This window comes from Sceloporus occidentalis, unplaced genomic scaffold (genome assembly GCF_023333645.1).
Source record: "Sceloporus occidentalis isolate IW3139 unplaced genomic scaffold, rSceOcc1.0.p SCAF_7, whole genome shotgun sequence".
NCBI classification, from domain to species: Eukaryota; Metazoa; Chordata; class Lepidosauria; order Squamata; family Phrynosomatidae; genus Sceloporus; species Sceloporus occidentalis.
The window spans coordinates 91,408,728-91,427,274 of record NW_028316987.1 but is presented as its reverse complement, the minus strand read 5'-3'; the positions used below and the strand labels follow the sequence as shown (position 1 = coordinate 91,427,274).

Here is an 18,547-nt window from a genome sequence, read left to right as displayed (position 1 = left end):
ATCTCGCATCAGTGGAGAAGACTATGCCCCTGTGTGACTCTTTCATCTGCTGTCGCATGCTAACTGTTGAACAGGGACATAGCTAGGATTTTAGGAAGGGGGGGGTCCAGACTAAGTGCCACCATTATAATGGGGCTTGGGTGCAGCGGTGCAGCAGCACACACCATTCATTTTTCTAATGGAAGGGGGGGTCCGAACCCCAAGAACCCCCCCCCCTTGGCTACGTCCCTGTGTTGAAGACCAGTTTTGACACCATAGTGCTCAGTGGTTCTTTATCTTTCAGCTAGACATGGCCCTTTAAATAGAGCTTCCCACCATTAAACAGTTTAACACATTAGAGAGAGCACCTTTGAGACTAACTGAAAGAAAGTAGTTGGCAGCATGAGTTTCATAGGCGTCAGTCTACTTAAGACCAAATGCATCTGAGGAAGTAGACTATAAGATCTCTCTGCACACTGATTCTACAGACTAACACTGCTATATCTTTGTGTTTAACACATTTAACAGAGTGCATGGCCATCCTAACATAAATCCTTTCCAAGGCAGGTTAGGCTCTGTGCATCCAATTCACTCAATTCTCAATTCTCGGGTTGCAATGCATGTCCTTCTGTAAGGTTGTGCATTAAACATCCACTGCTGTTGTTTTATCTCCAAACAGGTGGATCTTTCCTGGAACAGTTTCAATAAAGGTGATGTCTTCCTGTTGGACCTTGGCAAAGTGATTATCCAGTGGAATGGCCCCTTGTGCAATATTGCAGAGAAATCTAAGGTCAGTACAGAAATTTAGTGATGTTCATTCTGAATAAGTTCTAGCTAGTGCATGGGGGGAGATTTTAAAAAGCGGGGTCCCTAATGTGGTTTTTTGGTTTCCCGGAGGAGGGTTTCGTGTTGGGAGACTTGTAATATTTAACTTCTGGGAAAAGCTCTGGAGTTTAAAAATGTACAATAAGGGATTACCCCACGAACGTGGGGCAGATAGGGTCATGTGTTGTGTGGCCTTATCAACCCAAACTCGGGAAGATGAAGGGTTTAAACAAGTTTTTAAGTAATGTAAACAAGGCCTCAACAGGGAGAAGAAGAAAGGAGAAGGGGGAATCTTGTCCTTCCAAGTAGGCTCAAGCGAAAGCAAACTGCTGCATTATTTTCTAGCTTGTGTGTTCTTCCTCTTTAATAATTCTTGACCACCTTCCGATATTTCTTAGTCAGACATGTCCCAGTTTTCATCTGTGAAATGTTGGAAGGTACGATACAGTGATAGGGTTGCAACCTCCAGTCCTAGATGGGGTCACACTCTCCACAAAGGACTGTGTTCGCAGTCTGGGGGTGCTCCTAGATCCGTCGCTTCACATGAGAAATCAGGTGAATGTGATGATCAGGAGCGCCTGTTATCAGCTTCGGCTGATACGCCAGCTGCGCCCTTTCCTGGAAGTAAAGGACCTAGAAACCGTTGTACATTCACTGGTAACTTCACAACTTGATTTCTGTAATGCGCTCTACATGGGGCTATCCTTGTGCTCAGTCCGGAAACTTCAACTAGTGCAAAATATGGCAGCCAGGCTGGTCGCTGGAAAAACTAGGAGTGACTGAATAACACCCATCTTAAAATCTCTTCACTGGCTGCCTATTAGTTTCCGCGCACAGTACAAGGTGTTGGTTATAACCTTTAAAGCCCCACATGGCTTGGGTCCAACCTATTTGAGGGATCGCCTGCTTCCATATAATCCGCCCTGCACCCTCAGGTCCTCTGGGAGGAATCTATTGCAGCCTTTAAAAACCAGACTAACTGCTCCCTCCCAGAGGGCCTTCTCTGCAATTGCTCCCAAACTATGGAACGGTCTGCCGGACGAGATCCGTCAAATTGCCAGCTTAGACAGCTTTTTAAAAGCTGTCAAGACGGATCTCTTCCGGCAAGCCTTTCCTGAATAAAAGTGCCCTGCCACAGAATGACTGCCCCCGCATCATGGATCAGCCCACCACTTTGTCCTCACTGTATTTTATTGTGTTTTTAATAGATGTTTTAATTGTAATTTGTTTAATCCTGTTTTAAGAGGGGGGGATTTGGGACATAAATTTGTAAATGTGGATTTTAACATGTTGTAAGCCGCTTTGATTGTCTTGTCACAGAAAAGCAGGATATAAATAAAAGTTTTATTATTATTTATTATTATAAAGTGATAGCTGGTCAAGTTCAGCAATGTCTGACATTTCACATCTGAAGGCTTTCATCTGAATCGATGAGACTCAAAGCAGAAATCATTGGACTAGAGACAGTCCAACCACCCGGCGCAATATTAGGCGGGTCCAGTGGTTTCATATTTGTCCCATTCACTCTTCCATTTTCCCAGGGAATGGTCTTGGCACGAAGCATCCGCGATGGCGAGAGAGGCGGGCGCGCTCAGATTGGCATTGTGGACAATGAAAAGGACTCCCCTGACCTCATGCAGATTATGAAAGCAGCTCTGGGCGAGAGGCACGGAGAGCTGAGAGAGGCTGTCGCAGATGAGAAAGCTGACGAATTTCAGAAAGCCAACGTCCGCCTTTACCAGTAAGTCCCTGATTTGCTGACATCAGGAATCCTTTTCTCTCTTTCTTTTGCCGGATGCCCAAAGCCTGTCTCAGTTTTCTATGTTCAGGAGCTGAATCATAAAAGTTACATTTCTGTGAACCTGAAATCCCAGATTTTGTTGTAAGAACAGGACTATTGATGTGAAGGCACCTGCCTTTTGTAATCACTCAATATTAGTTTCAGGACAGTCAGTAGGAAATTGAATTATACTTTTATTAATGTCAAGCTTGATAGCCTGAATCAGGGCTTGTATTGGCATTTGTGGGCTCTTGCTGATATATTTATCCCAGTTGGAGAACCCCAGTTGGGGAACTTGCTGACCTACAACATTTTACAGATGTAAACTGGGACACATGGCACCAAGCCACATCAGAGTGTGGTCAAAAGCATGGCCAGGCAACAAGAGGCAAACATTATTAATGTGGAAGAAGACTACTATTTTAAGTACAGAAACCCTAGATTTTATGTACTAAATGTGGGAAGGGCAAGACTCTGGAGCTTATCCCATGGTGTTTTAATTCGTCTTACCTCTATCTGGTTTAAACCTTAATTTGGGCAGCATCCTGATATTATCAGATGGTTTTTGCAGCCTAATTTGCCACCCGAATACAACCTGGGTCCATCCCCACTTCCAGGAGCGTTTGGCCAGCCATTTTCTCAAACTGGAAAACTCACAGATCCGAAAAGAGCCGGGGGAAGCAGCTCTGGAAGTGAGGATGGACCCGGGATGTATTCAGGTGGCAAATAGGTGGCAAAAACCATCTAATAAAATCAGGATGCCGCCTGAATTAAGATTTAATCTAGATAGAGGTAAAACAAATTAAAACACCATGGGATGAATTCCTCGGTCTGCTCCTTTCTCTCCTCCTGAGTTAATTTAATGCAAACTATTTTTTTTTATTTTAATTCAGTTTGCAGCAGTTGAAGTAAGCCTTGGATGAAGGGGGAAAGTGGGAGGAGGAAAGATAAAGTGTGACATTTTATAGATGGCTGAGAAAGTGGGACAGTAGAAGATTAACCAGGGCTGTCCTTGCCATCAGAACAGTTGGGGGGGTATGCCTTAACCCCTCTCATTCCTGCTGAGTTAATTGAATGCAAATTCTTTTTGTACTTTGAACTCAATTTGCAGCAATTGAAGCAAGCTGTAGAGGAGGAGAGAAACTAGAACATTTTAAAGGCAGTTAAGAAAGTGGGACAGCAGAGGATTAACCAGGACTGTTCCTGCCAAATTGGAACACTTGGAAGATATCCACTTCTTGACTAACTTTGAGTCTTTACGCGTTATTAAACAAACCCCGCAGGCACACCAAAAGAGGTGTGTTTCTTTTTCTCCTTCCACGTGATGTTTCTTTCTCTTCAGGTTGTAAAAGCATGTGAGAATGGTAAAAGTCTCATTTTTGCCAAACAGATTTTTCCAGCTTGACAAAAGGGACACTTTTACAACACTTTTACACCCCTCTTCCACACTTTTATAACCTGAAGAGAACATCATATGGAGGGAGGGCATGTCTTTTCATTAGCTGGATTTTTCTGGAAACTAGAAATCAAAAAAGGAACATTTCCAACATCTGACTTAGACCTTAGTATGAATGATCCACTCTCAGCTTTTGACTCTGGAGAATGTCTTCAACATTGTTCTCTCTCCATTTCTTCTTCTGTAGTGTTTATGAAAATGGCAAGGACTTAGTGGTCCAAGAAATTGCTACAAGGCCCCTTACACAAGACCTTCTGAGGCACGAGGTAAGAGAGCCATTAAGCTGGGCAAGATGATTTAAACCCTTCCTTTTCCTTTCCTTCCCCCCCTTCTTTTTTATTTTTATTTTTCTGCCCACATAATTAATTAGCCCTGATTTCTAAATGCTCAGAGCCATGGGTTCAATTTTTTTGGTGATGTTTTTAAAAGCATTTTATTTTCCCTGACAGGACTGTCACATTTTAGACCAAGGTGGTTTTAAAATTTATGTTTGGCGAGGAAAAGATTCCAGCAAAGAAGAAAAGAAAGCCGCCTTCAGCCGAGCAGTGGTGAGTCGTGTGCTCAAAGAGGCTTGCCAAAATGTTGGTTTATATTCCTCTGGAAAAGGAGGGTGGCAGAGAAATTGAGAGAGAAAGGCAGTAAACCTATTTATTTATTTATTTATTGCATTTATATCCCGCCTTTTCCTCCAAATGGGGTCCAAATCTTAAAACAATACGAGTGGATATCTTGGCATAAGTCATAGAGAAAGAGTGGAAGCATATCAGTGGGATGATGTGGACCAGAGTCTGGCATTGGATTTTCAGCTGTGAACTGTGAGGAAGATACTAAATTTGGAGAGCCAGCATGCTGCAGTGGTTTGAGTGCTGGACTATGTAACTCTGGAGACCAGGGTTTGAATCCCTGCCTGGCCATGAAAATTCATTGGGCAGTCTTGGGCAAGTCACACTCGCTCAACCTAGTAGTGGTTGGCATGGTCAGGTACCATGTCAGAATGCGCACTGAAGCCATTGAAATCCACAAACACCTGGACAGTTTCAACAGGAAAGAGGAAACCCTTAAAGTAAACAAGGTTTGGCTACCAGTCCTGAAAAATATCAAGATGAAGACTCAGCAAATGCAAATGAGAAATCTCCCAGGGTGAGGGGTTTCCAGCAGACAATGAGCAGACACTCATCCTCTTTTGCAGACCCTCCCACCCTGAGGCCTGCCATTAGCAACAGAACAAGACACATGCAAATCACTCCTGCCTTCCCAGGTTCACACAGTGTGTATGTATACACACACACACACACACACACACACACACACCTCCTTTCCAGGCAAGCATTCTCTGAAGATGCCAGCCACAGATGCTGGCAAAACATCAGGACGAAGCTTTCCTAAAACATGGCCATATAGCTGAAAAACCCACAAAAAACTATGGATGCCGGCCATGAAAGCCTTCGACTTCACAAAGGCAAACCTGGCCAAGAAAACCCTATGATAGGTTTGCATCACTATAAGTCAGAAATGTCTTGAAGACACACAGCAATAACACCAACTAAATCCAGAATCTGGTGCCATATGAATGCTTGTGCCATACAGTCACAGAAGAGTACAGTACACTTTTTTCTTCACTGATTTCATTCTTAAAGAAAGCAGTTTTTGAGAATGTTAGCAGTTTCCCCCCACTGCAAGCAAGTCTTTGAAAACTGCACAGTTTGTAACTTACCCAGTGTAAAATTTGTAAATTTTGTGCAGTGAACAGCATTTTCTATGCAGGAAAGATTATTTTCTGCACTGAAAATGCTGTTTTCTGCATAAACACACACACACACACACAAGCCTTGCACAAATTTTGTGCAGAATAACTCGCAAACTATGGAGATTCCCATTTGTCGAGGATTTTCCTTGTCAAGGTTTCCCAGTGCTGACAAACACATTCCTCAACCATTTTTGAATCTTTTCAAATATTCTTTCCATCATTAGAGTACACAGAGCCTGCCGTCTTCTTGACCCCTTCGCCTGTTCCCTGTACGGAAGATGAAGGCACAATCAGTTCACGCTGTTCTCTCTCTGAAGTTAAAGATTTAGTTATTCCCTTTGATCGTTCTCTGCTGATACATGTTTGGATTCCTTCTAGGGTTTCATCCAAGCCAAAGGGTATCCCGCCACTACAAACATAGAAGTCATAAACGACGGAGCAGAGTCTGCCATTTTTAAACAGCTCTTCCAGAAGTGGACAGGAAAACATGAGACTCAAGGACTCGGCAAGGCTTACAGCATTGGCAAGATTGGTGAGACAGAAATGCCAAAATGTATTTGTTTGGGGCCAAAGTCGACTTTAAATCCCTAGTGGTGCAAAGAAGGGATTTCTCCTAATATGCTAAGGTTGGCTTCAAAGAAGGAATATTCTTAGGGACCACAATGAGCAAAGGTTAAACACCTTCTTAGTAGCTATGCTGGCTGTGTAAATTATCATATGTGCTCTAGATGCATTTTGCATTTTCAGCGGCTGGGATTATATCCACACTACAGCACTTCAATAGCATTTTCGGTGTCATGGCTCCAACCTATCGAATCCTAGGATTTGTAGTTTCATGAGATACTTTGAATTCTCTGTTAGAGAGTGCTTAATGCATGGAAGGGAACTAGATCCTTATTACATTACACTAGTCCCTCCACATTTTCTGGGCTTAGGGGTAAAGGACCCGCATGAATATGGAAAAATTGCAAATAAAAAAGCACTACAGTTAGGGTTTAGCTATAAACATTGTTTTTTAAAAAGTTGCTTTTCCTAAATATCATATGCCATTGAGACTGCAGATAATATGAAAATACACACCCCGAGGTGCATTACACATAATGTTAAAGAATTCTTATTTCCATTCTATGAACAGCCAAAGTGGATCAAGTTAAGTTTGATATCACTCAGCTGCATGCTCAACCCGAATTAGCCGCTGAGCAACGAATGGCAGATGATGCCTCTGGGAAAGTTGAGGTGAGTAAATGCTTTTCCTAACCCACTTCTTAAAAAAATCTGAAATCCAAAACACTTCTTGTCCCAAACATTTTGGATAAGGAGGACTCAGCCTGTGTTACATTCATGTAACTTTGCTTATTTTATACTCACCATACACACACCCCACCTTGCACATTTATTCTTGTTTTCTTTTCTCTTTCTCGTTCTCTCTTTCTTTAGGTGTGGAGGATTGAGGATCTGGAGATGGCCCCAGTAAATCCCAGGACCTATGGCCAGTTTTATGGTGGAGACTGTTATCTGGTGTTGTACACCTACACAAAATCAGGCAGACCTCATTACATTATCTACATGTGGCTTGTAAGTAATAGCGGGGAGGTGATTTCCTTTTTCAGCATTACCATCTGAAGAATGGTTCACAACCACCAAAACTGTTAGTGTTTTATTATTTAGCATGAAATTCCTCCCTGCCGAGGATCACACAGTGTGTGTGTGTCCAGCTCTTTTCTATGCCAACATTATCTGAAGATGCCAGCCACAGATGCTAGCAAAATGCCAGGAATAAACTCTTATAGAACATTTTCACATAGCCTGCAAACTCAACAAAAAACTATAGAGATTCATTGAGGGTGTACTTGTAAACATACAGTAGCTTTGTAATATCTGTTTTATTTATAAATCTACAAGCAAATTGTACAGGAAGCATATAAAAGTAGAGGCAAAATCCTGTAGAACAACACTTTAAGCCATTCTATTTCATGCCTGACTGCTTTGAATTGAGCAAACTCCTAGCAATAATGCAATCAGTAGTGGGGAATTTGTGCCTCTCTAAATGTTTAGGACTTCATCTCCCAAAAGCCTCACCCTAAGTGACCGACAGTAAGTAAATGTGAGAAATGCAGTCCAAAATGTCGGGATTTCTGGGGCCCAATTCAGACTGTGAAAATAATCTGGGTTGAATCTCGATTGAATCTTGTTGTTCACATGCATTTCAAATGCATCTGATTAAGTTTGGGTGGGCTGCCAAAAACCCCACTTAACCCAGAATAATTGATATCAGGGGTTTCTTTGAGATTTTTTTTAAAGATTTGCATCATCGGCACTGTGAATAACCAATGTGAATACACCCAGGATAAATCAGGATTAAACTGCATGCCTTGAATGTGTTTTGAATAATTCACATCATTAACTTCATCTTTGAGTCACATGTGAGCAATGGAGCTTGCAGACATGTGCATAGATTCAGTTTCGAAGTGTGAACAACAAACCCAGGATGCATTAGTGAAATTATTTGCACAGTCGTGCTTTAAAAAGTGATGACTGAATGACCCCTAAGTAATCTGCTACTCTTTTCATTGTATTTAATGTCACCATCTTTGTCCTGCCAGTCATTTCGATTTCTCTTCTTGGTGTCTGGAATAAGCAGCATGTGAGTCTCTTTCTCTCTAGGGCCGCCATGCTTCCGTCGATGAAATTACAGCTTGTGCCATCAATGCTGTGGAGCTGGACAGGAGATACAACGACGAACCTGTGCAAGTTCGAGTGACCATGGGGAAGGAGCCCCGACATTTCCTGGCTATCTTCAAGGGAAATTTGATCATTTATGAGGTTAGAAATCATACAGAAGAATCTTGGACCTGGGCCATTGCTAGATAATATATAGGCTCTATCAAAGCCTGTGCATTCCTATATATTTGTCTGAGAGTTGGAAGGGACAGTAAGAGCCATCCAACCCCCTGCTAAATGGAGGAAATCTAGGGTTGCAGGAAAACATCCCTAGTTTTTAGAATCAGTTATGTCTTATCACTTCGCATCATGGTTGTCAAATTCTTTTTGGTTTTCTAGGGAGGCACAAGCCGTGCTGAGAAGACTGAGCCAGAGCCAGCTGTCCGGCTTTTCCAAGTGAGGGGCACCGATGAACTCAACACCAAAACCATTGAGGTCCCAGCCCGAGCTTCCTCTCTCAACTCCAATGATGTCTTTCTCCTCAGGACCAACCAAGTGTGCTACTTGTGGTGTGGGAAGGTAAATGAAGAACAATACCGAACTCACACAAGAGAATCATAGCATTCAAAGGGACCCCAAGGTCCATCTAATCCAACCCACATTCTTCCACTACTGAGCAAGTTGGAAGTGAATTCTTTTCTATCACCTGCCATGTCTAGGATCCAGAATTAACCCTCATGATAGTGTTAGAATAGGATAGTAGTAGTAATGAACCTTGGTTTTGTGACCCATATCTAGGGATGCAGTGGAGACGAACGAGAAATGGCTAAGAACGTGGCTGACATCATCTCCAAACGAGACAAACAAACCATTCTGGAGGGTCAGGAGCCAGCAGATTTTTGGGCTGCTTTAGGAGGCAAAGCGCCTTATGCCAGTGATAAGAGGTGAGACATTCATCATATATTACAGATGTGCAAATTTAATTTAATTCCATCCACATTCTAACTGTGATCTATATCAAATGGCAACTTGTTGCTTTTTCTGCATGTACATGTTTGAAAATGTGTGCATTTTCCTTCCATTTACTGACACATGCTCATGCACATTATAAAAATGTATGTTTTTTCTTGTAGGTGCACATAATTTTTCTAAGTGTTGTGGATGTTTATATCCCACTTTTCCTCCAAAGTTGGGACACAAAGTAGCTCACAATGTAAAAGAACAATACAATTAAAAACATACAAAAAGAAAGCATTAAAATAAAAGTAAACTATTTACAGTATTAAAACAATTCACATTCAGTAAAATAATAAAATGCAATTTAAAAGATATTTTTAAAATATTCTAAATACTTCAGTTAAAACAATACTAGCCTGTTCTTTTAAAACTTTCTGTTTTGTAAGCATATCTGAATAAAAAGGTTTTAGCTTGCCAATAGAAGGGCAGCATTCTGGTCTCTCTGGGAAAGGAGTTTCAGAGTCTAAAGGAGTTTTGAGTTTGGTATAAATCTCATTGGAGGCTTGTTAAAGGTGAGGATTTCCAATTGCAAATTGTGTTTGAGACTCTATTTGGCTCCAGAGCTGGGTGAATTGATAAGCTCATACAAATTTGTGAAAACAATAAAACCAATACATTTCTCACTCATCCCTGTTATACACTACACAGGGATAATGTGTCTGAAAACACAGGCAGATTATCTGCAAATGTACATTCATAGTGCTGTTGAGCTGGCTGGAGAGTGGAATTAGTTTTAGCAATCTCAGTGTGTATCTCTCTCTGTGTGTGTGATGTCTATAACTGATGGGAGAAATCAAAGATATAACCGTGTTAGTCTGTAGAATCAGAATGTAGAGAGATCTTGTAGCACCTTTGGGACTAACTGAAAGAAAGAAGTTGGCAACATGAGCTTTCATAGACTTAGGTCTACTACCTCTCCACCCAATGCATCTGAGGAAGTAGACTTCGAAAGCTGAGTTGCCAACTTCTTTCCTTCAGTTGGTCTCAAAGGTGCTACAAAATCTCTCTACATCATGGGACAAATGTCGCTTCTGTGAATTATTGAGCAATACCAACTCAAAAGTACAAGCTATTAAAAAGTAATTGCAAGGAAACTGAGAACCAGCATGGTGTAGTGGGTTTGAGCATTGGACTACAACCCTGGAGACCAGGGTTCAATATCCTGTTCAACCATGAAAACTCACTGGGTGACTTTGGGCGAGTCACATACTCTTAGCCCCAGAAAATCTCTTGATAGATTCACCTTAGGGTCACCATGAATCAGAAATGACTTGAAGGCACACGACAACAGCAGCAGCAGCAGCAACAACAACAATAGAGAGGTTGTCAATGATTGCAGCCAGTCAGGAAGCAAAGCAGTTTACTTGCTTTCCCTTGCTACTTGGAAGTCTGGACCTTTATAGGCTAGAATCACCATAAACTGTTGGGACTGAAAGGAAGGTCTTCATCTCACAGCTCACTCCTTATCAATGTTGCCTTGCCAAGGTTCCAAGAAGAGGTGACCCACTACCAGCCCCGCTTATTTGAGTGCTCCAACCAGACCGGACGGTTCATCATGACGGAGGTAGTAGACTTTTGCCAGGATGACCTGGATGAGGATGATGTCATGCTACTGGACACCTGGGAAGAGGTCAGTGGTCAAGGAGCTGCACTTTGCAAAGGGCTTTATGCCTCAGGGGATTCAGAAAGCAGAGAATATATTTAAATAATAATAATAATAATAATAATAATAATAATCTGTCCATACTTTCAGAAACTGTGTAAGATTACAGAGCTTTACTTCCTATTCTGAACACAATTGAAGTAGGAAGTAAAGCACTGTAATCTTATGCAGTTTCTGAAAGTATGGACAGATATTTATTTTCTAATAAACGACAACAAGAAATGCTGGCTCCATCTAGTGACTGTTATGTTGAGGGCTAAACTCTTTCTAATGCAAACAGGTACACAGATATTTGATTTGCTTTATGCTCTGCCGGGTATTTGTGCAATGACGACATTCAGCCATTGTTCCAATGGCAGTTCCAGATTGTGGATTTGTGTCCACACAAGCCAGCCTGACTGGGAAATGCTTGTCTAAGGAGTTCCTAAATACTGCCTTACACAAGTGTGTAAGAAGTGTAGCTGCTGGCATAACCCTAAATTACTCCATCATAATGTCACAGTAGGAGCAAGCATGGCGTAGTGGTTTGAGTGTTGATCTACAACTCTGGAGACTAGGATTTGAATCCTGGCTTGGCCATGAAATCCACTGGGTGATCTTGGGCAAGTCACACTCTCTCAGCCTCAGGGGAAGGCAATGGCAAACCTCCTCTGAACAAATCTTGCCAAGAAAACCCCATGATAGATTTGCCTTAGGGTCACCATAAGACAGAAACAACTTGAAGACACACAACACAACACACAATGCCCAGCAGGAGCCGAAAAGGTTTCAGCTCTTTCTCTGACCTCCTAATCTCCTACTCCCCTTTTGCAGATTTTCCTTTGGGTTGGCAAGGCTTCCAACAGCTATGAAAAGAGCGAGGCCATTTCTTCAGCCAAAGAGTATTTGAAGACCCATCCGGCAGGAAGAGATCCAGCCATGCCAATCATCATGGTGAAACAAGGCCACGAACCTCTGAACTTCACTGGCTGGTTTGCTGCTTGGGACCCGTATAAATGGAGTGTAAGTAACTTTGAAATAAATCTGTTTATGTGAGCAACAGGCATACTTTGGTGGCCTGTGCTTTTTGTTTTTAAAATCTACAAAAGTGGCTGATTATGAGTAGGATGAACCTTGTCAGCTCTGCTTTCTCACACCTTCAAGCTCTGTTCTTTTTTCTTTTTCACTCTCCTTTTTGCTGAGATTCTGCAGATTTTGGCAAGCTCTTATCAAATATGAACCAAACTAAATTCTAATCCATCTGCAAGTTCAGTAGATAGAGCTGAATCCCCAGCATGGAGGAGACCAAGGGTGCATCTGCACTGCAGAAATAATGCAGTTTGACATTACTTTAGCTGCCATGGCTCAGTGCTATGGAATCCTGGGATTCATAGTTTGTTTGGGCATCAAAGCTCTCTGACTGAGAAAGTTAAATATCTCACAAAACTACAAACCACAGACTATCATAGCATTGAGCCATAGTAGTTAAAGTGGTGCCAAACTGCTGTATTTCTGCAGTGCAGACAAATCCACGTTGTACCATATAGATAAGGAGTCTCGTCTTTTAAAAAGGTGGCACCATAACTCAGCACCTCATCTAGAAAACCTTAATAAAGTGCCACCAAAAACATGGGTGAATAAATAGAGATTCAAAAGCCAGACTTGGAAGAGCATCATTTATTTATATAGAGCCATCAATGTACATGGCAATTTACAGAGTAAAACAATGAAAAAGACAGCTAGCCCTGCCACTCTTTAAAAAAATATATGGAAAGAAGTAATACTGAAATAAAATCAGTATAATGCAATTGTAAAACTGGCTATCCAGATCCAGATATAAAAAGCAATGCAGTTCTTTACAAACCAAGCTAACAAATTAAACAAGCTTGCAAATCCAATTTAAATCCCCATTCATCCTTCTCATCCAACTCTGCCCTTATCTTATTATTTCTGGTTTGTCCAGCCTGGGTTTCTACATCTTCTGAGTGCTTATACCCATGACAGTCATAGAATCATAGAATCATAGAGTTGGAAGAGACCGCAAGGGCCATCCAGTCCAACCCCATTCTGCCATGCAGGAAATCCAAATCAAAGCATCCCTGACAGATGGCCATCCAGCCTCTGTTTAAAGACCTCCAAGGAAGGAGACTCTATCACCCTCCGAGGGAGTATGTTCCACTGTTGAACAGCCCTTACTGTCAGGAAGTTCCTCCTAATGTTGAGGTGGATTCTCTTTTCCTGTAGCTTGCATCCATTGTTCCGGGTTCTGTTCTCTGGAGCAGAAGAAAACAAGCTTGTTCCCTCCTCAATATGACATCCCTTCAAATATTTAAATAGTGCTATCATATCACCTCTTAACCTTCTTTTCTCCAGGCTAAACATCCCCAGCTCCCTAAGTCGTTCCTCATAGGACATGGTTTCCAGACCCTTCACCATTTTTGTCGCCCTCCTTTGGACACGCTCCAGTTTCTCAATGTCCTTTCTGAATTGTGGCGCCCAGAACTGGACACAATATTCTAGGTGGGGCCTGACCAAAGCAGAATACAGGGGCACTATTACTTCTCTTGATCTAGACACTATACTTCTATTGATGCAGCCTAAAATAGCATTGGCCTTTTTAGCTGCCGCATCACACTGTTCACTCATGTTCAACTTGTGGTCTACTTGGACTCCTAGATCCCTTTCACACGTAGTTTCATTCAGCCAGGTGTCACCTACCCTATATCTGTGCATTTTATTTTTCCTCCCTAAGTGCAATACCTTACATTTCTCCGTGTTGAATTTCATTTTGTTAGCTGTGGCCCAGCTTTCTAGTCTATTCAGGTCATTTTGAATCTTGGTCCTGTCCTCTGGAGTATTAGCTATTCCTCCTAATTTGGTGTCATCTGCAAATTTGATAACTACGCTCCCAATTCTGTCATCCAGGTCATTGATAAAGATGTTGAATAACACTGGGCCCAGGACAGAGCCCTGTGGGACCCCACTGGTCACTTCTCTCCAGGATGAAAAGGAGCCATTGTTGAGCACCCAGTGAGGAGAACCTTTCCACCTACACATATTCAGAAGTAACTGTGTTGGCCATATAGCAAAGTATAATAACAAAATGCACATGAATACATGATGCAAGCATTTGAAGATGCTAGTGGAACTTTGAAAGCTTGCATCATGTATTTTGGTTGGTCGATTAAAGATATTGCTGGGTTGTAGATTTTGGATTTTATTGTACTCCACCTACACAGGCTAACTGTGAATGCAAAGCTGCAAAGCTGCCACTTGCTGCAAGATGATGTAACTAGTGTGCTGTTCACACATTAATCAAAAGGATCTCAGGAAGCAAATGGTTCCTGCCACACATCCTCTTGAGTAATTTCTGTTCATTTCAATGAAGGACATGTTCCCAGGTGATGGAGCCCAGTAGCATCACACATCATAAGCTGGACGTGCCTATCAGCTAAGTGCTAAAGCATTTGATAGGTTTGCCAAGAAGTGTTATTCAAAGGCACATTGCAACGTTCTCTGTAAAGTTTAATTGAGCAGTGCTTCTTCTTTGTCGCCTCCTTCTTCACACTCATCTTTCTTTCCCTGGGATATGATCCGCAGAGAGAGGTGGGAAATATAAATATAAATATAAATTATTATTATTATTATTATTATTATTATTATTATTATTATTATTATTATGTTCCTTTTGTGACATCAGAGCAATCCAGCCAGTGAGAGTCAGGGGAGCCATAACTCTTCCCTTTCTGTCAATACAAGCCTACTATGACATAAGAGCAACTTAGCTTCCTCCTTTTGTGCAAAGGGATTTTGTAGTGCCGTTGAGACTAACTGTGTGAAAGAAATTGTAGCATGAGCTTTTGTAGACTTGGTCTGCTTCCTCAGATGCAGACACGGAAGCATGACTTAAACAGCTTCAGTGCTAGTTTGGAAAATAAGGGCTGATATCCTATATCCATGTAGGCAGAGCCTGTACATTTTCACTGGATTGCCACTTCTGCCAGCTTCCCAGTAGTGGATCATGCCCTTGCTGGCATTTAGTGGCCGGGGAGGACATGGGACACCTGAGAAGCATCCAGCTGCAGCTAGGAGCAAACAGAAGTTGTTGACCTCCCAGATCGCCAGGGAAAATGCTGGGCATAAAGAAGGCAATACCTGCTCTTTTATCCTAGCTGCATCTGGGTGCGGTTCAAGTACTTTCTCATCCTTTCCTGGTCATTATATTGCTGCCCCCTCCTTCCTCCAGGTTTAGCCTGGAGAAGATAAGGTTAAGAGGTGATATGATAACCCTGTTTAAATATTTGAAGGGATGTCATATTGAGGAGGGAGCCAGCTTATTTTCTGCTGCTCCAGAGAACAAGACCTGGAACAATGGATACAAGCTCCAGGAAAAGAGATTCCACCTCAACATTAGGAGGAACTTCCTGACAGTGAGGGCTGTTCAACAGTGAAACATCCTCCTTCCTCGGAGTGTAGTGGAGTCTCCTTCCCTAGAGGTCTCTAAACAGAGGCTGGATGGCCATCTGTTGAGGATGCTTTGATTTGGATTTCCTGCATGGCAGAATGGGATTAGATGGATGGCCCTTGTGGTTTCTTCCAACTCTATGATTCTGTGACTTAATGGTTGGGGGAACATATGTCTGCCTTTGAAGCAGACTTTCATGGATGAGGACGTTGTGCAAGGCAGTACTGGATATCCATTGTCCAACAAACTTTAAAAGACATGTGCCTTTATGGGGATTTTATATGGGGAGCTTTAATTGTCTTTAAAACTTTATTGTAAATGTTAATTAGCTATCTTTGTAACCTAGCTTGGGTCACACCTTCATATATATACTGCCTTGCAGAAAGGCTTGGGTCACACCTTCATATATATACTGCCTTGCAGAAAGGCAGTATATATATGAAGTAAATAAATGAATAACCCCAGGGTATACTTTATGTCACCACGAGGTGTTTGGCCGCTGACCCATTAAGAAATTGGCACCATTTTTCCCACTGGGTAACTGAGAGGGACTTCTCTATGGAACTGATGACTGTGATTCTCTGTCCTTTTAGGATGGCAAGACTTATGAGGAGATGAAGAGCAGCCTTGGAGATGTATCAGCTATATCAGAGATCACAGTGGTGAGTTGGTGTGGGACCAGAGGTTGAAGCTTCTTCTTGCTGGGAATGCTTTGCTCTCTCTTTTTTGGGGGACTGATCCTGAGATCTGCAGTGCAAAGCAGAAGGCTCCTTAACATGAGCAGCCTCCCTGTGGTCAAAATCCTTCATCATGGTTTGGTGGCATAAATTTCCACTTCGGACTTGTTGAGTGATTGTACTTCACTATCCTTAAGTTGAGCAGCAGGGTTGCACAACACCACACACAGTTACATGTTCAGTAGGTTGTGGACCTTAAACATTTGTGCACATCTTCAGCACTGGGCAAAAATATCCCAAAATATCTGTGGCTAAGGGTGCATCTACATAGTCGAAATAATGCAAGTTGACACCACTTTAACTGCCATGGCTCCATCTTACAGATTCTTGTAGCTTTATAACTTTGTGAGGCACCAGCACTCTTCAGCAGGATATCATAGGATGGAGCTACAGCACTTAAAGTGGTGTCAAGCTTCATTATTTCTACAATGTAGATGCACCATAAGACACCAATAGGATTTGAAAAAAGTATAGTGCAAGAGAAAGTGAAACTGACAGATTTTCTCATTCCTAGATGGGTGTGATTTCGCATCATATGGTGTGTGGGTCCTACTCACCCAACCCAAAGTCTATAGCCTTTTCTTTCTATGTATATTTCTCAGGATCTGAAAAATGCCAACTTGAGCAATAAGAACACCAGCAATAAGCCTACTGCCACCACTCCAGTCATTTCAAGCACTGGAACAACATTGCCAGCTCACCAAACACACCCTGATGCCAGCAGCAAGAGCTACAACAACAATGCTCCTTTGCTTAAGACCAGTGGAAACGGCGTGTTTGCTAGAGACCTGTTGATCAATAAGGCAATAGATGAACTTCCAGACGGTGTGGATCCCACCCAAAAAGAGGTGAAAAAAATGAATCTCCTATCTTATTTACTTACTATCTTACTTAGGGGCTGTACACACATAACATGTTACTTAGGGGCTGTACAGCTCCAGCCGTCTCTTTTACAGCCAGATCGGGGCCGCAGCAACCGCACGTTGCAACCCCAATCTGCCCTTTCCAGAGTGTGAAAAGGAGCTGCAAAAAGCAGCTCCTTTTTGTGTCCTGGAAAGGGTGTGATAGCTGCAGCGCCGCAGCTTTGTGTTGCTCCTTCAGCGCTGCATTGTGCAGACTCAGCGCTGGAGGAGCACCGTGATGCCGTGTGGTGCGGCGCATGGTATCACAGCACCCTGCGGACAGAGCCGGGGCACGCATCATGAGGATGCTATGCCCCGACTCCACACCCAGGCCGGCCCAAAGTGCCTGTCTGCACAGGGCCTTACTTACTAATGAATCTGAATTCACAGGATTACTTTAGCTGCTGACCTTGGCCTCAAACAGATGGGTGAAAAAACCACTTTGGAGACATGGCATTTAGATGATGCGCTAAGGGGGGGGGGAGCTGAACTAAAAAGAAGTGGAAAGAAACCACTCCTTCCAGAAAAGTGTGCACATTTGACCCTGCATATAAACGCCCTGACACAAGACCAGTCCCAAAGGAGCACTTCATCCTAACCCTAACCGGTGAATAACCCTAACCGGTGCAGGTGCACATTTAAAAAGGATGGAGCCAGCAGTCAGGGTGGCAATACAAAAATGCAAAAATGTGACACCTCCAATGACTATAAGCACAACATATACAAACCAGACAGTTCAAGAGGGGGCATGAGGTGAAGGGGGTGCATGATTGTGCATTGCATGTGTCTTGCTAGGCACACCTCTGCTACTATGGTGGAGGGCCGCAGGTGTGGCTGTGTGTACAATCAAAGGGGCAGCCATCCAATGGGATGACATCTAGGCAAGAGGCAGTCGCTGGTGCTGTGATCCTGTGATGATACGCATGGATGACAGGGGCAAAAAGTAAAAAACAAAACAAAATATGCCAGTCACCTTGGGAGCAGTCAGTGTGGCCAGCGGGTTCTTGGCTTTCTCTTGGAAAAAGCAGCTTTGGGCCACTCTTTCCTGGCTGTCTGCCTGACCCTTTTGTTGACTTTACGAGGACACAAGGCCAAATTTAATTGAAATGGCTGGTAGTAAGAGTGTAAATGTTCATCAGTTTCATTCTTGCAGGCAACAACAAACACCTCTGGTATTTTTCTGCCTGCTGAGAGAAGAAAGTCCTCAAAAACTGTGCTGTGTTTAAAGACTATTGGCAGCTTGATACTACTGTGCAGAACAAAATAATGCAATTTTGCATAGAAAACACAGAAATATTAGTTTCTACACAGAAATGTTTTGTTCTGTGCTGAAAGT

The 18,547-nt window shown here is 42.5% G+C and overlaps 1 protein-coding gene across 1 annotated transcript in view; it reads left to right on the top strand.

Annotated features, from left to right (window-relative positions):
- Positions 1-18,547, top strand: part of LOC149310096 (villin-1-like) — a 46,235-nt gene that overhangs the window by 25,478 nt on the left and 2,210 nt on the right. The window contains exons 6-19 of the mRNA XM_089533689.1: positions 659-769; positions 2,346-2,545; positions 4,228-4,306; positions 4,490-4,588; positions 6,166-6,319; positions 6,923-7,023; positions 7,225-7,362; positions 8,452-8,610; positions 8,848-9,027; positions 9,247-9,392; positions 10,951-11,095; positions 11,942-12,130; positions 16,166-16,234; positions 16,912-17,157. Coding sequence (XP_089389815.1) covers positions 659-769; positions 2,346-2,545; positions 4,228-4,306; positions 4,490-4,588; positions 6,166-6,319; positions 6,923-7,023; positions 7,225-7,362; positions 8,452-8,610; positions 8,848-9,027; positions 9,247-9,392; positions 10,951-11,095; positions 11,942-12,130; positions 16,166-16,234; positions 16,912-17,157 — 2,016 coding nt within the window. The remainder of the gene's footprint in view (positions 1-658; positions 770-2,345; positions 2,546-4,227; positions 4,307-4,489; positions 4,589-6,165; positions 6,320-6,922; positions 7,024-7,224; positions 7,363-8,451; positions 8,611-8,847; positions 9,028-9,246; positions 9,393-10,950; positions 11,096-11,941; positions 12,131-16,165; positions 16,235-16,911; positions 17,158-18,547) is intronic.